The sequence below is a fragment of the Lampetra fluviatilis genome, chromosome 11, assembly GCF_964198595.1.
Source record: "Lampetra fluviatilis chromosome 11, kcLamFluv1.1, whole genome shotgun sequence".
Taxonomy (NCBI): domain Eukaryota; kingdom Metazoa; phylum Chordata; class Hyperoartia; order Petromyzontiformes; family Petromyzontidae; genus Lampetra; species Lampetra fluviatilis.
This window is the reverse complement of record NC_136285.1, coordinates 10,314,674-10,334,588: the sequence shown is the minus strand read 5'-3', so window position 1 is coordinate 10,334,588 and position 19,915 is coordinate 10,314,674. Positions and strand designations below refer to the sequence as shown.

General features: G+C 43.0%; 1 protein-coding gene across 4 annotated transcripts in view; it reads left to right on the top strand.

The window, feature by feature from the left end:
• The window catches only part of MON2 (MON2 regulator of endosome-to-Golgi trafficking), a 47,669-nt gene continuing 27,754 nt past the window's right edge, over positions 1 to 19,915 (top strand). For 3 of the 4 annotated variants that reach the window (XM_078860939.1, XM_078860940.1, XM_078860938.1), the window contains exons 1-14: positions 1 to 504; positions 6,865 to 6,928; positions 8,447 to 8,574; positions 9,744 to 9,875; positions 10,673 to 10,802; positions 11,216 to 11,319; positions 11,777 to 11,902; positions 12,977 to 13,174; positions 13,332 to 13,456; positions 15,025 to 15,167; positions 15,625 to 15,781; positions 17,501 to 17,682; positions 18,570 to 18,651; positions 18,792 to 18,973. In XM_078860939.1, coding sequence (XP_078717065.1) covers positions 397 to 504; positions 6,865 to 6,928; positions 8,447 to 8,574; positions 9,744 to 9,875; positions 10,673 to 10,802; positions 11,216 to 11,319; positions 11,777 to 11,902; positions 12,977 to 13,174; positions 13,332 to 13,456; positions 15,025 to 15,167; positions 15,625 to 15,781; positions 17,501 to 17,682; positions 18,570 to 18,651; positions 18,792 to 18,973 — 1,861 coding nt within the window. In that variant the 5' untranslated portion in view covers positions 1 to 396. Of the gene's footprint in view, positions 505 to 4,283; positions 4,304 to 6,864; positions 6,929 to 8,446; positions 8,575 to 9,743; positions 9,876 to 10,672; positions 10,803 to 11,215; positions 11,320 to 11,776; positions 11,903 to 12,976; positions 13,175 to 13,331; positions 13,457 to 15,024; positions 15,168 to 15,624; positions 15,782 to 17,500; positions 17,683 to 18,569; positions 18,652 to 18,791; positions 18,974 to 19,915 lie in introns of those variants that run through there. The other variant, XM_078860941.1, reaches the window with a different exon arrangement.

Genomic DNA, 19,915 nt, shown 5'->3' with positions numbered 1-19,915 from the left:
TTTGCGGAAGCGCGGTGCCGCGTCAGCAACGCGCCCCGTCAGCTCCGGCCACCTCTCCGCGCCTCCACTCCGCGCCTCCACTCCCTCCTCGGAGGGGAAAAAAACGAAACCAAACCCCGAGCCGCACTCCGCCGTGCTCTCATGACACCGCGTGTCCGCGTCCAGCGGCCCCACGCCGCCAGGGACCGCGTTTTTTAGCGGCCCGATCGAGGCCTAGCCGCGCTGGGAAAGCCTACGGGCTTGCCTCTACGGCCCGCGGCAAAAGACGCGAGGGACCACCCCGCACCCTCCTCCTCCTACCGCCGGTCGCCCGCCTCTTCCGCGGGGCCTTTAACTCGACCGGGTTCGCCTTGGACTTTGCTCGCGGCTACTGCTTGAGCGGCTTTGGCAGCGAGGATGGCGACCACGTCTCCAGAAGCCGTCAAGAAATTGATCGAGCACATGCAGAGCGATCTGCGGGCGCTGTCTATGGACTGCAAGAAGAAATATCCCCCCGTGAAAGAGGTAAGGTTGGGGGGGATGGCGATGGGTTGCGGAGGGCCTTCATCCAGCAGTGGATTGACCATGTCGGTTGATGAGGATGGTTGTGGAGGCCATGTGCGGTGTTGACATTTGTACAACAGGTAAAGCCCCATATTTGTCAACCCACACTGATGGATGAGTGACACCCGGCGTCGTGCGTGTCCTGGGTTTGTCTTCCCATGCGGTACTTTATATCTCGCATGTCATTGCGCGTTGGAGCACACTATCGATCAACAATTGATGTTGCTGTACTGCCCTTCGCTGACAACATAGCCCAGCAATAGCATACATCACCTGTTATATATGTACAGTATAAGGAGCCGTGTTGCTTAGCACATGCGAGGAAACTGGAGTACCCGGAAAAAAAGTCAAACGCATTCTGTATAAGATCCGCACGAATGGGTTCACGAACTCTCTTGTTGCCATGTCCTGGCCGCCTCGCAGCCACTAAGTGGCTTTGGGAGTTTTACAAAACCTCAAATGTCTCCTCCGGTTATTGACTTTCGCAGCCGCTATTGTATTAATGTAACGTGTTGTGGTCAGTTGAATCTTCAAGTTGTTTTTCAAGATGATACTGGTGTGATACATCAGTTCGTTTTCGTGAGCGTTATTCTTCTTGAGTGGATATCGGAGAGTGCGTAAGAGCAATATATTCAAATGTCCGCACAGACGAACTTGACTTCCTGCACTGCCGCCGTGTGTGCTGCCCATCTCGCAGCCCCAACGTGTTTGAGATCTTTACATTCAACAAAATTCATCTTCATGATTCACCAACCTTTGCCTCCAAAACCCTGGCTTGGCAGGCGTGCACCACCACGCCCATAATATTTTAGGTCGTGATATTAATTTGTGTGTTAAGTCCTTGTGCTCATGTTTTTGCTCAATACTTAACTCTAATTCACACACGGGCCACCCTTCTCCCCGTCTTATACCTTGATCCGCATCCTTTCTGCACAAAACTCCCTGCTTCCTCAATTCACTATCTCCATACCCATCATTACGTTGTTCTTTTTCCAGTGCCGATTATGCCCTCCCTGTCCTGTGCATCATTTTGAGATTTTCTGCCATTTATAGTCGCCTTATGAAATGACATTTAATGCATTTCAAAGTATTTTCTGTTGTCATTCCATTAAGGCGCATTGAATCGACTGTTGAAAATATATGTTGATTAATTTTGTACATCTCACGTCATGCATTTTGACGCGAAAGTTTACACACCTGGACAACAGCGCTTGACTGCCGTTTAGCTCTTTAATTTTAAAGTGGGCTTGGGCAGGACACGTCGGGATGGTGGCCGATGGTCGAGACGGAGGCGCATGCAATGGGGAGGGAACATGCTCAAGAGGAAGTCCACGGCACAGTTGGAGCGGTTGAATCCAATAATTTGCAGGAGATAGATGTATTGTTGCATCATATGGGACTCTTGAGTTATGACAGCGGCCTAATGAGACCACCGAGTAGTGAATAGATCATGGCTGACAATGGATTGTCTTGAATGACCATGATAGTGTACAATTCAAGCATTGGCTTAGAGCTGTCAACTTTTAAAAGGGGGACACCCCCTTTAAACGTTTTATGCTTGCAAAAAAAGTATAATTACAATGGAGTGGCACCTTGTTGAATAAGGTACGTGAGAAAATAATTGGATAAAAAGAATGCACCAGAGAAGACAGCTTAACATGTCCACCAAGGACAGCTATTTACCGATATAATGTTATTGACATTGGAGAGAAGTGAGCACGTGGACTGCACGTTGGTTTCAATAAGAGAGAGGCTGTTTTCTTTGGTCTACATATGAGTAGACCCAGTGTTTTAAGTATGTTTACCAGAAATACTGACCAACTATACATAAAAAAGTATAAATAAAAGCTGCCTGCTGCCTTTGTGCACTTCTAGTGCTGATACGAAATTTAATTTGTGTAACTTTGTATTTGGTACTGCTGTTGTGTACTTGGATAGTGACTGGCAACATGATTGAGATAAATACCTATTGGAACAATTATTATTTATTGGAACAGCATGTACATGAAAACATTTTGACTGGTAAGTTAGTTTGTTCTCATTCATACAGTACCGAACATGGACATTTAATGTCTTGTTGGAGAGAAGGCTTCGGTGAAAGTATTTAATGTTGTGGCAGTTATGGGATTACATATTGTACACGTTGTTTTGTGACTTGTAGTGCAGTAAAACATTTACGCAAATAAACATTGAGTTTAGCATCACGTGTGCTTTTCACTTTGAGTAATATTTGTGGTTTAATGCATAATTAAATAGACAAAAGTGCATTTTTGATACTTAGTGGATATTGTTACAATTCATTGGCCTGCTTAGTATCCAAATGTTATTTTATTGTTTCTAAAGATGTAGTTAAACACATTTAATGTGGGATAAGCTCTGCTTGGTTTGCATGCGAATAAGGCATTAGATGTCTGCTTCCCCTTACATTGGTAAAAGCATCTGTTATAAAGAGGCAACCACAGTTCACCTGTTGCTCATCCATCAAGCTTTAAAACATGAGTAAGCAAGAGAAGAGACATGTATCGTGAGGGTAGACCCCAGGCTAATGTTTTGGCAACGCCGAGACCAAGGGGACTTGATCACTTTACACTAACGATGCCTCTGTTGCTGTGCCTGTCCGAGCTTATTTATACGTTACGTTGAATTGTGTTGCCACTACCAGCTTTAAGCTTGTTGAGAGGAGTACTCAACCTCGTATGAAATATGTACATATTATGCAGATGGCACTTATGTTAATGGATTTAGTAATATACCCACTTACCTGTTTTTTTTAATGTTAACGCTCATTTTATTTTGGAAATGTAGTGAATGTGTTGCGATTTGAATTAAGTATACATCTTTAAAACTCGTGTTTTCAGATTACATACCGAGTTGGAGGGATATTAAGCATTAAGTTTTGATATTTCATGGGTGTGGCTGAATTTTATTTTCTATTTGTGTCTAAACATTTATGCAGAAATAGAACGTGTGTGCTCTTGGAGTAAATGGAGAACATGTTTGCTATTTTAGAAAATAGTTATGCAATCTGGTGCAAATGGCATGCTGACTTGGAAAACCATGGAAATCTTTGTTATGGTGTTCATGTTCACAAATGTCCCCATCTAGTGAATTGCATGGGGTTTAGATGGCCTCACATATTCAATGTAAATGTTTATAAATGGAATCATTTTACACGACAGTATGAACCCTTTTGTAAGCCTTTTGTATGTACTGTAGTTACATTTATATTTGCCAACACATGATGAGATCTTCGACAAAAAAAGACTAAAGATACAAAAAAGTAACTTTCATAAGTCACACAATACATCATCTATTGAACACTGGACTCCACATGTTAATTTGTATCTTTAACATACAAGCTTAATAAATGATAGTGGGAAAAGCCTTAGACTTGCAGTGATAGCACAATCATTATAACGCTTTAGGTCTTCATTGCCATATCTTCCTGTTAAGTATTCCTATTGGTAGCATGTTAGAATGTCCACGCTAACACGTGTGCTTCCCATGTTAAGTGTTGCATATTAATCCAAAGGTATTCAGCAAAGGTTAATCAAATACGATGATGTCTTTGATAGACTTCTTAGAGTTGGGTTAGCTCATTGTTTTATGTAAGAGTGGGCAAGCCATCTAGCTGAGTGTTCCTAGTATTACTGTCAATGTTCGAATTAATGTGTGCGGAGCAAGGCCCGTGTGTTTTTATTCAAAGTCTAATGCTGGAAACGCCCTTTGCAGACCCAGCCAACATCAAGAAACTATTGGGGTATGTTTGTATGTTGTCTCAACAAGGTGTTGGCAAGATAGCCCAGCTTGGCTGTTAACAGGTCTGATGTGCACATCGGTTATTTGTTTTGACAGTCCAGAAAACACAGATGTGGACAGTAATGTGTGGAAATGTAAACAAATTGTTGAATACCTGTGGGTGGGTCAATTTGAACGACTGTAGTAGAAACGGCAGTCCAGCTCAATAAATTGGCAAGCATACAAACCACACAGTATGTATTTTTCAATAATCCTTTCTAGAATATTGTAATACTTATTACTTTGGAGTAGATCAAATCCAAGTGCATAGATGCCACTTTGAGTCTTGAGCTTCTTATATTCACCAATTCATGACATTTACTCACTCCCTGTCTCCTGACAAAGCAGCAGGCGAGTGCCACTTAATGGTAAACCAGCGCCAGGCTGATCACATGCTTTCAAGCTGCTTGGGGTGTACAACAAATGCACTGAGTGATTGGCACTGGACAAGTACACACTCCCAGACATATCTATGGGGACTGCAAAATAAGGCCCCCCTGCGTGTTGGCCTGTCTAAAAAACGCCACCTTACGTAACATTACCATTGTGTGTCTTGTTGCCTCGGTGCATTGCTGCTTACTCGACGATTTAAGTGGCAGCACCGAATTATGCAAGAAATGTAACATTCAGATGTATAATAATCAGAGGGGGAGAACTGATGTTTGCAGCCTGTGAAGCATGAACATAATTTTCCAAGCTTTGCGCATTTTGTTCTGTAATTGGTTGTTTGCTGTTAGGGAGTTGAGTGCAATAATTTTTGTTGACATTCGCTCTAATTGGCCTTGGTTGAAATTGATAGCCTGTTGCTGATTGTATTAGATGTTTAGTTGTAAAAAATGCTGCGAGCTGCAATACTCCCAAAGATATACCTTCTGTCTTGCTGTTGGGAAGTGGAATTGATGCCTCTGCATAGCCCATACACAGATTTATGCTGAACTCAGTAGTCTGATTTCAAATTTTCAAAGGCCAGCCAACTACAATGGGCTTGGCTGGCATGTTTAGTAACTATTTACAACTGGATTCTTGGAATATAATAGGAAGGAAAGTTGCAGGGAAAGCTGTGGTAGAGTCGTAAGATTTCTTGTTTTGTTCTGTGTGTTTTGGATTTCATTTCTTATCCCAACTCGGAAAATAAGTACACTTTTGATTGAATAAGTATTGTAAAGTTTAATGTCTAATTTAATCATTCATGTTGTTCTCACTTTCCTTTTATGTTGCAAATAATGTTAGAGTAATATTATTTACCACTTTATTGAGGTTGTTGAACTAATAACTTTTGACTTGGCTCCTCAAATAAATTAGGTGTAAGAATATAAATATTACTCTTTCAGTGTATCAGGAGTTTCTGGATACAGTAATGACTTTATACCGGAGAGCATATGAAATTTCGTTTTTGCTGTTTACAAATTAGCCAAGCCTTGGCTGGCATGTTTAGTAACTATTTACAAATGGATTCTGAAGACGATTGCTTGTGTTGCGATCGAAACGTCGTTATTTTTTTTTATTTTTTTCTATCTACGTGACTTTACCGAAAGACCCAAATAGTATGAATTCCTGAAGTCACGAAAGCTTTAAGTCATCATGTGTTATCTTCATTTCATAATTGGCCATTTGATCAACACTCATTTGCTAGGCTACTCTTGTCTGTTGAGGTCCCCGTGCAATATATATGTACATCCACATTGTAATTGTGTTTTAATAAGTAACACCCATTCATCGTCAGATGTTTTAAAGTGATTGTTTAAATTAGATTTTGCATGTCGATTCTGAAACCATGTTAAACAAAAACTAAGACGTCCTGCCAAATGGGTTTCCTTGAAAGTTGCTATTGATTCACGGTATGCAAGTCAATCAGTCTGAAAACCTTAATTGCAATTTTCACGGTGATGAAGGTCATTTTGCAGATTCGGAACTTAAATTGTGTTGCTGAGTAATTATGTTTGAAATAAAGGAAAGTAATGGAGGCTGGGAAAACACCATCCCATTATTGATTTGGAAAGCAAGCCCTTGGGTACATCTTTTGCTCACGTTTGTAATCAACCTTTACCAGAGTTATAGAGTGCATTCGATGTCCTCATTTTTGCCTTTAATTGTGTTCACTGTCACTTTTGTTGAAGTGGAAATCAACCGTTTACATTATTTATTGCTTAGCAAGACCTATTTGCAATTGAAATCAGCCTGACTGCGTCATTGCATTTTGAAGCCAGCCTCCTACATGAATAAATAAGTTTGGTCACATTAGCCATTGTCGCTTAGGTTAACAAGGTCAGAGGACACACATGGGGTCTGGCTAATGGTAGAGCTCACTGACAATGCTGTTTGTCATAAAGCCCAAAATACAATATGATATTTGGCGGTCCTTGTGAAATTAACGTCTATGAGTGACCGGTAATTTTGGTTGCTTTATAGAACGTTTATAATGCCTTTTTAAAAAAGTAAATCATTTTAGGTTTAACATATTTTAGTGAAAATGTTTGTTATTGAAACGTATTTGTGTGAATAATAACATTAAATTTTCTTTAGGCTGCAGAATCTGGGATTGTGAAAATTAAAACCATTGCTGGAAAGAATAAAGACATCCTTAAAGGTAAAGTATTTTTCAAATATGAATTTTAGTGTAGAATTTTTAAAGGTTTGGTTTACAATAAAGTAATCGTGCACTGCACTCCTAACGAATTGGTTCGGTTTTTATTCGAATTTTTATTTTAAAAAATCAAGATTAATCATGTTTGTTTAATGTTTTATCTTCGTATTTTAGTTTCATAATTTGAATCACAAATGGGGAATTAGACCATTTTGTTATCCTATAAATCTGAGTTTTAATGAGGTTATAATGATAGTAATGATATTTCTGCTCTTGACTAAATGACTGTAATTGCCATCTAATCTAAAGTAAATGTTACTTGTTAGTTTGATTACTTCATTACAATTTTATTTGATCATTCTTGGCATTTTAAACAATTCGGAAAATTGACATCTTAATATTGCTTTTTTATTAACATAAATTTACTGTTATTCTCAACAGCTGTTTTGTGTCCATAATTGTGATACAGATATTCTACTTAGCAAATATTTGTTGTGCTACATTTAGCACTTTTAACAGTTATTGGTGCAAATAAAAAAAAACACGCTATGTAACTATTGAGCATTCTGTTGTGCAGGCTACCAGACATACTATTTGAAATGTTTTAATGCACAATTCAGTAACTGTATTGTGCATTTATCTCAGTGATAGCATGGTTTTGTGAGCATTATCCTGATTGCAGTGGGAGATATCACGTTATACATGCCAACCCTGTGGTACCAGGCTCAATTTTTTATGGCTGGGGAGACGTCCGTCATTAAATGAGTGTTTATAATAGATACCCGATTAGTGCATTTCCTGTGCTGGAGAAAAATGCGTGGATACCCCCCACTTCTTAAGACCTATCTGGCTGGCTCACAGAAGTGCGGTGAATGCCTTTTGAAAAATGCAAGTCCTCCACCTGCAGTGGTTTTGCGCACTGCACTATAAACTTGGCGACACTGAGTTTATTTTATTTACAATCGTGGGCTGACATCAGAGGCAAGTGATAACTGAATTGGTCCAGCCCCTAACTCTCTCCCACTTTTACCAAACAGTTGTACCTGGTGCAGTGTCGTTGTCTTTCCCCCCGCACCTCTGATTAGCACGTTTGGCTACGTACGGTGAAAAAGAAGTTCAACGTACAAATAACCCCGATGACCAACATGGTGCAGGCCATCATCCAGTAGTGGATTGGAAAAGGGTTATAATTATATTGATCATTATACCAGCTGTGCTGCATTCAGATTTTGGTTTACTATTTTAGTAATTTACTTTTTCATTAGCATTCACAGTGTTGCAGTCGGATTAAAGCTTTGTTTCTTTACACTGCAACAACAACAACAACCGCCATTCGCCACTAAGTGGCGGTGACGTCACCACGACGCTTGTGCCAGGCCATGTGCACCTTGAGGCCACGTGAAGTGTCGAACGCCCGCTGGCAGGAGGTCACGGGGCAGACCCAGGTGCCACGGGTCGACTGACTGAGATGACCGAGATGACATCTGTGTGTACATTCTTGCCCTTGGTTTGTGAATGCAGTTCTTAAAGAGAACAGTGCGGAAGTGGTGCAGCCACTTCTCATGGGCTGTGGCACCAAGGAGCCCAAGATTGCACTGCTCTGCCTGACCTCGATCCAGAGACTCCTCTCACATGATGTCGTGTCTGAGGTAGGAGGTCCCATACACTGGTAGGAACCTCCTGGTTACACCAGCCCACAGGGGATTATTGTGTCCGTCCGTCGTGCAGGGAGGGGCTGGGTGGGGAGGGAGGGGCTGGTTGGGGAGGGTGGGGCTGGGTGGGGGGTGGGAGGGGAGGGGCTGGGTGGGGAGGGGCTGGTCACCCCGTGGTGCCCTTATAAAACTCAACGTTTAACCTCCTCACGCCGGCTTGTGCCCGCCCTCACGGTCGGGCATATTTACGGAATACACCACGCCGCCGTTGACCCTGGCCATTGACCGAGCAACCCAACGTTCCTACCAGCTCCCTCCGCAGGAATGTGTTTTCTGTTCATCAAACGTTATGGGCAGCATAACTAAAGCCATTATTGTGATGTATTTCTATGCTCCCATATCTACGCCCCGTGCCTTGACCAGCGTGTTGAAATATGGTAAAAAAAACACCCTACAACCTGTCAGGTGTGGGGAGGCCCTCATGGAGCTGCTGATTGACATTTACATGTAGCATACTATTTGTAATTCATGTATATATTTGCAGGGGATTTATATATCTGAGTAGCTTGACTCGCATTTTGCAATTGTCTGACTATATCGTGACATTCCCTGATTTATTAATTTATGTATGTATGTTTGTACACACTCTGATATATAGGTTGAATATGAGTGCGTCTCTTTGGTGTATACGTGTTGTGTGTGTGTGTATATATTGTGGTGAGCGGCAGTACAGTGGTTCGCACACTGCACTATGAACCCTGTGACCTGAGTTTGATTTCTTGCCACAGATAACATCAGTGGCGAGTGATGTATGAACCGGTCCTGTGCCACCCATCGGTCGATTCACTCTTAATTGTGTACCTGGTGCAGTGTATAAACATCAACACTGGGGAGAGATATGTGGCCGAACACCACCCTATCGTGTGCCATGGTAACTTTAATAGGTGCGCACTAGCAGCACTTTTCCCAAAAGCCTATGCAGATTATATGAGGGACATTTGTCTTTGTTTTTCAGACATGGCACTGAGATTCATCGTGAACATTCTGCACAAAAGCTGACCTAATTTTGCCACGTAACCTTTTGAAATTAATTGTATAAAGTGTAATTGCAATTGCTTGTCCACAGCTTTGCTGCTTGTTTTGCACACTGTTTACAATCTGTGCAGGTGGCAGCTGTGAATCTCATCAACACGCTGTGGCAGCTGATGGAGAATGGGCTCGAAGAACTCAAACTGCTGCAGACCGTCCTGGTGCTGCTCACGTCCAACACGGTCGTGCATGACGAATCTCTGGCTAAGGTGGGAGATGCCATTCCTAATCAAAGAGATGCCAGTTAATTTACACTGCCTTGTTTGTTTGGAAGCCAGCATCAACGTACAATTGAAGATGCAATCCAAAAATATTTGTTTCTTTTATCTTATTGAAACCATACCCAGGCTGTATGCCCTGCTGCCCGACACAGGTTTGAACTTTTGTTAAAATCGTATATCTGTTTAAAATGGCTTTCTCTCTTTCTCACTTCTTTTTTCCTTGGTTGATGTTTAACTATTTTCGTCTTTCCATGCATAGTGCTCTGAGAATGATTGTTTAAGGGCGCTTTATGAATTTAAACTATTATTAACTATAAAAAGACTTCAAAGTGCCCTTTAAGCACACACCTTTAATCCGTGGAATGTTGGTGACATCTCTACAGTGTACACCTGCTGTACTGTTCTATTCAACATGCACCTTGAAGTCGCTTGTCATTCACGAAACTTCAAAACTCATGTTGAACAGCCCGGGACAGAGAGATCAGCTTAATTTTAGCTTTTTTTTTGTATCTTCGTGTAATAAGTAATTGTATTTTAAAATCCAAACAATAAATCACAATAATTCAATGCTGCACAGAATAATATTGTACATGAAAAATGTATATGGAATGTGTTTGACAAATATCTTTTGTCAGAAAATCAGTCATCCCTAAAGTTTTGTCTTCAGAAGAAACACATTGGTTTCATGGCTTAATGTATCTATATCACAATGCTTTTTGGAATCTGTCTGATTCGGTGGTTTTTGGTTTGCTGTAAACGCCTGCAACTGCACTTCCTGTGTGCAGGCCATCGTGCTCTGCTTCAGGCTGCACTTCACCAAGGACAACATCACCAACAACACAGCTGCTGCTACCGTGCGGCAGGTGGTCACGGTGGTCTTCGAGAGAATGGTTGCTGAGGACCAGCTCGGTGCAGGTAGAAAACCGGCGAACTTCTCGCTTATTTGTGCTCTGCTGTCTCATTTGTATGTACATATGTATGTTGAACTTCGAGACGGAAGTAGCCAATCGTGCTAATCGAAGGTGCGGTTCTTAAAGAGAACAGGGCGGAAGTGGTGTGCAGCCGTTTTTCATGGGCTGTGGTACTTAGAAGCCTAAGATCGCACTGCTCTTCCCGACTTTGTAGCCATTGGCTAAAACATTTCTTGTTGGTACCACTGATGGTGGCACATGCTAATAATGATTTTCTTGAAGAATGTTATCACTAGATCAGAAGGGAGGGGGTCGGGGATGAGGGGGAGCCAAGAGGAGGGGCCGAGATGTGTGGGTGACAGTTGTGGTGGGATCACTGGCGTTCTCTTTTTAACATTTTATCAACTCCTTTTTCAGGTTTGGTGACTATTGATGCATCCAGTCATATTGTTGGAAACAATACGAGAAAACCGCCTACCTCTCTTAAACCATGTGCCAAGGATGCTTACCTGCTGTTCCAGGTACAGAATAATTTGCGCGTGCCTTTGACGTACATTGCGTGACATTCGGGCATAGGGTAAACTATTATCGCTAAACAAGAACAGTAAGCATTGGTCTCTTGGACAGAGTGTAATTTATATTGTTTAATGCAAGGATGCCTCATTTATTTTTCCGCTAGACTGATTTATCGGCTCATTTTTACATTCAGATATGCTGCCCTCATTATGCATGCAAGATTACTTCCTGGTATATCAGCAGCACTGCTTCATTTCAGTTGACCTTTACGCAAAGAGTCTGAAAACGCCGTTACGTATTTCATGCTGGAGTGAAATAAGCACATTGGCAGCAATGTAACCTCGTAAGATTGTTTTGTGACTTGAGTTATTGTTTTCTGTTGTTTTTACGTGCCAGTGGCTGCTTTGCTGCTGCTCTCTAAATGTGTTGATGTAGATAATGGGAATTGTCTGCGCGTGCCAGGACCTGTGCCAGCTAGTGAATGCGGATGCACCATTTTGGCTGGTGGGCATGACTGAGATGACCAGGACGTTTGGCCTTGAGCTCCTCGAGTCTGTCCTCAATACCTTTCCACAGGTGTTTCTCCAGGTAAGTCGGCCTGGAGTGTAAGGCTGTGGTTAGAGAGTGGAGTTGGGATGAAGGAAATGTTTAATTTAAGGAGCTTTTGTGGACTGAGCCTCAGCTATCTATGCCTGAGTGGTAAGTGAACCTGCAATGGCAATATCTGGTCGGCATAGCTTAAAGGACGATGCAGTATAAATTACATGAGTTTGGAAGCTTCATTGGTGAGAAAATCTAATTTAAAGATAGTCAAGTGTATTATTATTGTTGAATCTTTATCACTGTAGTGACATCACCGTAATCTAACAATATTTATTTTCATTTATTAAATTTCAATTTAGAGTCTCAGCCCAGCACACACAGCTATGTTCAAGACAACAATTGTAAATGTTGTGGGTTTACTCTCCAACACACTGGTGTGTTGAACTCGTAACGAATTAGCATGTTTTGTTTTAGTGACAAACCTTACTTAATTGGTGGCTGTGTCGGGTGGTGGCGGATTTAACGACACAAATTTACACGATCTAATCCAAAAAACCTCTGTTATGGATAACATTGGTCGTGAAAGCCTTTGTGTTAAACTAAGGCAACAGCTATTTGTTTTTTTGGGTTGCAACCTTCTTTAAGACTGGGACAAAGCCTGCCAGTTGATATTGAGTGGAGATGGCAGTTGCTTGACACATCTCCCATGCCTGGGTATCATGGCTGTGATCTCCTCCCTGCTCACATAATAACCTATGAAAATGTATTTCGTATTAAGGGCAGGTTAAAAAACTCACATGTTTAAACTTTGTAAAATACTCTATAAATCTTCAGCATACAATGGTGTCACTATACATGAGTTGTTCTATGTGCTTGTTTATTATACAGCCCAGTATTTGCAATGTTATTCGTTGCCTTAGAAACTTGTTGGTCTTTCAAGTTCAGGTGTGTCACTGCCTATGTCCAGTGCTCTGTTCAATTGGGCTTCCTAATTCCATTGGTTGTTCTGGACTTGATTTATACTTCTGTGAGGCACGATATCAAATGGTGATGATGAAACTCAAGCTCCTTGCTCACCATCCGTGCTGGTTTTTGGCGTGTGGCTCTTCCTCATTGCAGCACATGGAGTTTGCCTTCCTGCTGAAGGAGCGCGTGTGCCCCCTGGTCATCAAGCTCTTCTCACCCAACATCAAGTTCCGCCACACTTCGGGATCATCGTCGTCCTCGCCCGGGCCCAGCGAAAAGCCCTACTTCCCCATCTGCATGAGGCTGCTGCGCGTCGTCTCCATCCTCATCAAGCACTTCTACAGCCTTCTGGTGAGAGTGCCACCATGCCACGGCGATGCTCCTCGTGTTTTCAATTTGCCGGATAGGATTATAAGCAGATGTCCACAGCACCTTGTCACAAGTGTATAAATTACGGCATTTATAAAAAGCACGCGTTGCACCAACCGCGGTGGGGATTTCCCGACAGGTGACGGAGTGCGAGATCTTCCTGTCGCTGCTCGTCAAGTTTCTGGACGGGGACAAGCCGGCCTGGCTGCGCGCGTTGGCCGGGGAGTCCCTGCACCGCCTGTGCGTTCAGCCTAGGCTGCTCAGGTGAGTGGAGAGTTTGTGTGTGCGAGTGTGTGGCAAACGTCAGTGGTGATTTAACTGAACCAGTCCCGGGCCTCCCTGAGGCCGACATAAGCCTGAAATGATGGCCTGGTGCAGTGGGAAAACACAAGCACGAGGGAAACAAAGGTGGCCGGATGTGGTGCCTAGTCACATCGCCCCCTAGTCTGCTGTCGCTGTGTTAGAAGGTGCTTGCTATTTTATTGTTGCTAATTACTGAAAATTACAATTCTCTTCGAGATCGATATGATTTATTATGATTATTACCCATTTGTTTTTCTTAACTTTATTATCGCAGCTTTGTTTTTGCTGCTAATTTGTTCTAGCATTTTTACGAAACACTTATGTAGCAGTTCCCTTGAATCCAATCGCATAATTACTTGTTTATCTCCATTATAATTAGTATTTATTGTCATGGTTGAGCTGCTTCAATTAGTGAATGCTGGCTGCCTACTTCAGATATACAGGGGAGTATAGGCATTTGGATTTGAGTTTTTTAAATAAAAAAAATTGTAAAAATATAAATTAGTTCAATCTTGAATGGTACATGGATCATCTGAAACCTGTTTTAGGTCCTGAAGAACCTTACAATTTTAAACCAGTTGAAATCTAGTGCAGCCAGAAATTTACATCCCCTGTAGTATTTATGGTACTCGCCATATGCTAAAAAATTTAAACTGATGAAAATTAATGTTATTTTTCTTGATTTGAAGCTTTCGTGACTGTAGGAATTCATACTCTTTAGTTCTTTCGGTAAAGTCACGTAGGTAGAAAAATAAAATAAAAAATAATTTATCACGACGTTTCGATTGCAACACAAGCGGTCGTCCTCAGGCGAAAAAAATAATCCAGCAGTGGAACTGCTGAACCAGGAAGAAACACAGCGAGAGAGCTGTTACAACAAGACGTTATATATGTGGCGAAGGGCAACCAGGTGGGGTCTGAGCTGGAAAGGAATTCCATCCCCGCACGCAAGCACGTCAGTTGTGTTAATGGGGGAGATTAGGGAGAGGGAGATTAGGGAGATAGATTAGCATGAAATGAGCTTCCGTCCGCATAAGAGTATCACCCCCGCATATGCCCACAACAGCAGTGTTAATGGGAGATTAGCACTGTTGATGGGAGACATTAGGCAGAGAGATTCGGGGGATTAGCAGGTTAATGTCATGTTTATGTGTAACACAAGCTGCGGCGCTGCCAATTGCGCTGTGAGAGGCAAGCGCGTCCACGCAAGAGAACCACCGCAACTGTGGTCGCGCCAGTGAGACACCCAGCCCATCACACAGCCAGAACCATCGATACATCGAGGCTAAGGGAGCAGAGGTGGCTATGTTAGTGAGACCCCAGCCCGTTAATGTAGAGGCACCTAACAGGGCAATGCAACTCAGAGAGTTATTTTTCTGTGTCGATAGCACAGTTGTCAATATGAGCACAACACATGTTTTTGATGACCATCCTGTGTTGCAAAACAATTATTTTTTTAATTAGGAATCTCGCATCTGACGATGTGTTCTAACCAGAGCCTGATGCCTTGTATTTACTTGTGCTTGTAGGTGCTTTTGCCAGTCTTACGATATGAAGGAGCACTCCACCAAGGTGTTCCGTGACATCATCAATGCGCTCGGCTCCTTCATCCAATCGCTCTTTATAAACTCAACCTCGGGGGGTGCGTCCTCGGGATCCGTGGGGCCACCAAGTAAGCAGCTGTCATCCCCGCAAATAATCCATGTCGTGTACACACACATCACTGCCTTTTTGAATACCCAACTGTCGGCTATGGATAACTTGGGTAATGGGTGAGACCTACTGATGTCATTGGCGTCATCAGCTCGGTGTGGCTATTAGAAGTTTTCTCACCTTCACGAAGCACAATATGTGAGCGGCCATCATTTTTAAATGGGGCCAATTAATCGACGACAGAAAAGATGAACGTTAAACATTTTTGACAATCGACTTAATTAACTTATTGTCCGAGTTCTCCATTAAACCTATTAAATTTCGCGAGAACATGAGCTGCGGTAAGCGTCGGAGAGAAACCGCGCTTGTGTGAATTGCTTTGTATGTCTGTAGAACTTCTTTTGCACCGTACGTAGCCAACCGTGCTCATCGGAGGTGCTGATGATGATCCTGCTGTGTGTGATGTTCCCTTCCAGCTGCCCAGACGGCTGGGAGCACGACAGGCACCCAGGGGGGAGCAGCGACCGCCGGGGGCCCCATGGGAGGCGTGACCCCGCAGCCGGCTTTCGAATACCGCGGCGTGTGGATCCCCATCCTCAGCGTGGCCGTGCAGGGCACCACCCGCTCCATCTAGTGAGTGTGTCGTGTCCCTCGCTAGGTTTTCCGGAATATAATTTTTCATGGTCTACGATATTTAATTTCACGATAGGACGCTTATCACGAAAACATTTGGCCTTTCACGTTTTTATCGTCTTGTATTTGTGCTATGGTGCAATTTGAACACAGATAATGATTGCAAATTAGTAATTCAACTGCAGTTCACTCAATATATGCCTGCCATGTGTCTGCTAATCATTGCAAATTTACAATCAACTGTATAACACTCGTAACACACATGCTGTCAGAAAATGATGACATCATATAGCCGTCGTCCTCTCAGTTGCTTTAGTAAACGTTTTACATAGCACTCAATGGGTTATTGTTATTTTTCATCACTTAATAATTCTTATTGTGAACATTAATTGTTCTCACTTAACGCCTTTTCACACAGTACGTTTTTGCTTTAACACGTTTTCTTCTGAGGGAACACTTCGCACATCGTGGCAAGCGGTCGTTATAACGCGGTTTCTGCGCGCCGAGCAATTTTTTCACTTAATTGTATTTTCACTTTTCAGGAACGCATCTGCCGTGTTAAATGATGAATTACTGTATTTTGTCAGGAAATAAAATATTTCAGGATGGTTAAATGAACAAAGTAAATCTTTGTATGACGATATTTAGCAAATTTAATTAAACCATTATCGTGGATGTTCTATTGTACGATATATCGTAATATCGTTGTCTCGCGAAAACCCGAGTTGTCACTCGTAGCTCGCTAGCCACGGCTAAGCATTTAAAAACAGAAACAGGTGAAAGATCTAAGTTTTTGTAATTTTTTTTATAATTGTTAATTATTAAGTTATTACAGTTATACGTGTGTGTTATGATTTTGCAATTTTCCAGTAGTTTTCCAGCCGCAATCAAACAACACCACTGCTCCTCTGTTCAATCCTCAAGGAAAAATTTGTAGTCTTGCATAATGAAGAGTTCTCCTTGGGAGGATAGCCAACAACACATAACAGTCCCCTTAATTAACTGCCTTTTCAGTCATGTACTTGTAAACAATGCCAGGAACAATATCTGTAAAAAACGTGTTCTACGAATATGTTTCCATACACAGTGCAAGTGGTTGTTTCACTGGTCACAGTGCGATGTTACACAATCAATTTTGTGTGCACAGCAACGGCTGTTTTGACACTGGCTGTTGACAGAAGAGCAATTTGACAGTCGGACCATCTTCAGCTTCCCGCTGTCAAATATCGTGCATACAGTAGGAAGAGTATGCGTGTATATGTACAGACCTGTATTAATCCACTGCTCAATGATGGCATCCTCACACTCTGTGGGTCATGGGAATTATTTGACAAACTTCACCACAGTGGTCAGTGCAGGTTTGGTGAAGTCGGGGAGCATAAACGTGATAGGCCGTTTTGTACAGTACTGTCCTCTGCTGCCCAAAGCGTTGCACCGCAGCAGCCTATAGCGCTTGTTTTCATGCATGGTCGTCACCCATCCATGCACTTTCCAGGCAAAATTATGCTTTAGGCTGACGAGATTCTGTGCATTCTGGCTGAGAGTGTGTCCACAATTCTATTCAGGTTTGTGCTATCTACTGTGCCTTATTGCTGCCATTTAGTCTCCTGTGTGCTGCTTGAGTATTGTTCCCCCAATTAGATAGTGCAGTTGTCTGCTTTGACACAGTAGAATTTGCTCTCATTCTCGTGTTCCCCCCCCCCCCCCCACTTTCCTCAGCCTGGAGATGTTGGATAAGGTGGAGGCCCCCAGCATCCCGGATGGATACTCCATGTCGGTGGCCTTCAGCTGTCTACTAGACCTGGTGCGGGGGGTGACGAGCATGATCGAGGCCGAGATGGAGGACGAGAAGGCGGGGAAGGCTGTAGCTGGCGCTGCGAAGGGCGACACCATCAAATCACGTAGGTCTTCCGTTCCTCTTGGTCGCGCACATTTTATTTGCCCCCCCCCTGTTGTGGAGCAACCATGTCGACTTCCTCCGCTAATGAAGGAAGACAGGTCATGGGACTCCCATGTGTTTTCAAGTTGCACCACGTGATGTCTGACGTTAAACGCTCCACGTGCTGAGAGCTTCTTCTGGAACCTTTTGTCGCTCGGATTATGCAGGCTTAAGGGCTTGTACTGGTGTTGCCAAATTCTTGGCTATGATTGGACTCACCTCTCTAACTTAGGCTGCCTCATGTTCTTTTGCGTCATTTGGATGTAACCAGAGTGGCCAGAGAAAGCTCGCCACGCATCATCACTCAATTGGGATTACACATAGCAGATATAATGCCTATTTGCAGGCCAGGTGCTGAAGTTGCCTTTTGCCCACAGGAGGACAGCTGCTACTGGGGTGCCCCTTTCACACATTTCAGATGAGATGTCAATTAAAGGGCCCGATAACAAAAGCAAATAATCATAATGATATTTGCCTGCAACCGATGGTGTCATTGCACATTTTGTCCAGTGAGCAAATTCTGGCCATTTTGGATTGCAGATTTACTTCAACATGACTTCACGTAACATTGTTCTCTTATACGTTTTGTAATGGGTTTTTATTTGAAACAAAAAACATTACGTTATTTTAACATTGTGATTGACCTTGAGATGCAATGTAAGTATTCTGCAATTTAATAAGGTATGCACAAAATACAAATGGTCCCGTAAATGGCAGAGCACGCATGAGAGGCGCGGGTTGAATATTACGTGCGGGAGGGTTGATGGCGTCTGATCAATGTTTGCCCATCGGCGATTAACACCTCATGCTATTTCTTAGCGTAAGATGTGTGCTGTGTTTACTTCTCAGCAAACAGAGCCGTGTGGGAGGAGATGGTGAATGCGTCTTGGTGTGGACTTCTGGCTGCCCTTTCACTGCTCTTAGATGCAAGGTGCTCATTCAAATTCTTTGCGACAAATATGGAAAAACACGCATGTGGCATGAGTGGCAACAGGATGAGAGCGTTATTATTTCTGAGCTTATTGGCAAGCAGGTTATCCTCACTGCTCGCAACAATCACTGTGTGCGCAGTACGGACGAGACGGCCACGGAAAACATTCTGAAAGCGGAGACGGCGATGTCTGCACTGAGCGGCAAGCTGCACCTGAAGACGCCACGCGATGCCTTCATCACAGCCGTGTGCAAGGCCTCTCTCCCGCCGCACTACGCCCTTACGGGCCTTAACACCACCGTCACGGCGACTGTCAGCAAAGGTGACGGGTTTTTCTGTTGCGCTTGCTGTCACCGGTCGATATCCTAATCACGCCACCACTTGATTGCCACATCGTCAAGTTTCAATGAATCATTTTATTTCAAATTCTAGCCTCCCGTGAGGGCCCACTCCTGGGCAATGTGGATGGCTGTTTGTTAGCTCTGCATACTGCGTGAGGATGAACTATGTGAATGCATTGACTGTGTGCTCAAAACTACTTGAAAGAGAAGAGGTGATATGAGTGTCTTGCCAGGTCGAGAATATGCCCCTCTAGTATCTGATTAGTGTGGCTAAAGTGCTTGCAATGATAGATAATACAATTTGCAGGCGGTTTAGAAGTGGTAGGCCTCATGTGGCAACTAAACATTTTGTATGAAGTCGCAGACCGTAGGTTCCCCACTCCTAATATGTCTGGTTATATAAGATTTACGCATTTCCTAAAGACATGTTAAATAAGTAATGCTTGTAAACACAATGTAATTCATGGTATCAATGCTTTAGTATAAATAAATAAAACTGTTGCACATGTAAAGGAGGAGACCTGACTGGTGGTTAAATGCAGACCCCCATAGTGCAGGAATTCGCTCTTATCAAGTGACCATGAGCAACAGGTCATACAACTTGCTACTCTGCAGCATATGTTTTCCATTTGGTTACATTGTAAAAAGAAACTGGCGCGGAAATACAATGTGCTACTCGCAGCAAGCACATCCCCATGTGCTGACGGTTTGGCTGCCCATAATAAAGGGTTATGATGAATGTACTTTCTATCTGGCACACGGCTGCCTGCTGAGGACACCGTGGGCCATGCTGTCGACACGCTGATCGGGACTTGTGCGTTCCTTCCATGCAATTTGGTGTTCGGCACATTGTTCAGTTCTCACCTTTCATCACGATTGCATACAGAAGCTTGTTTCCCACGTGTGCCCAACAGAGCATTTTC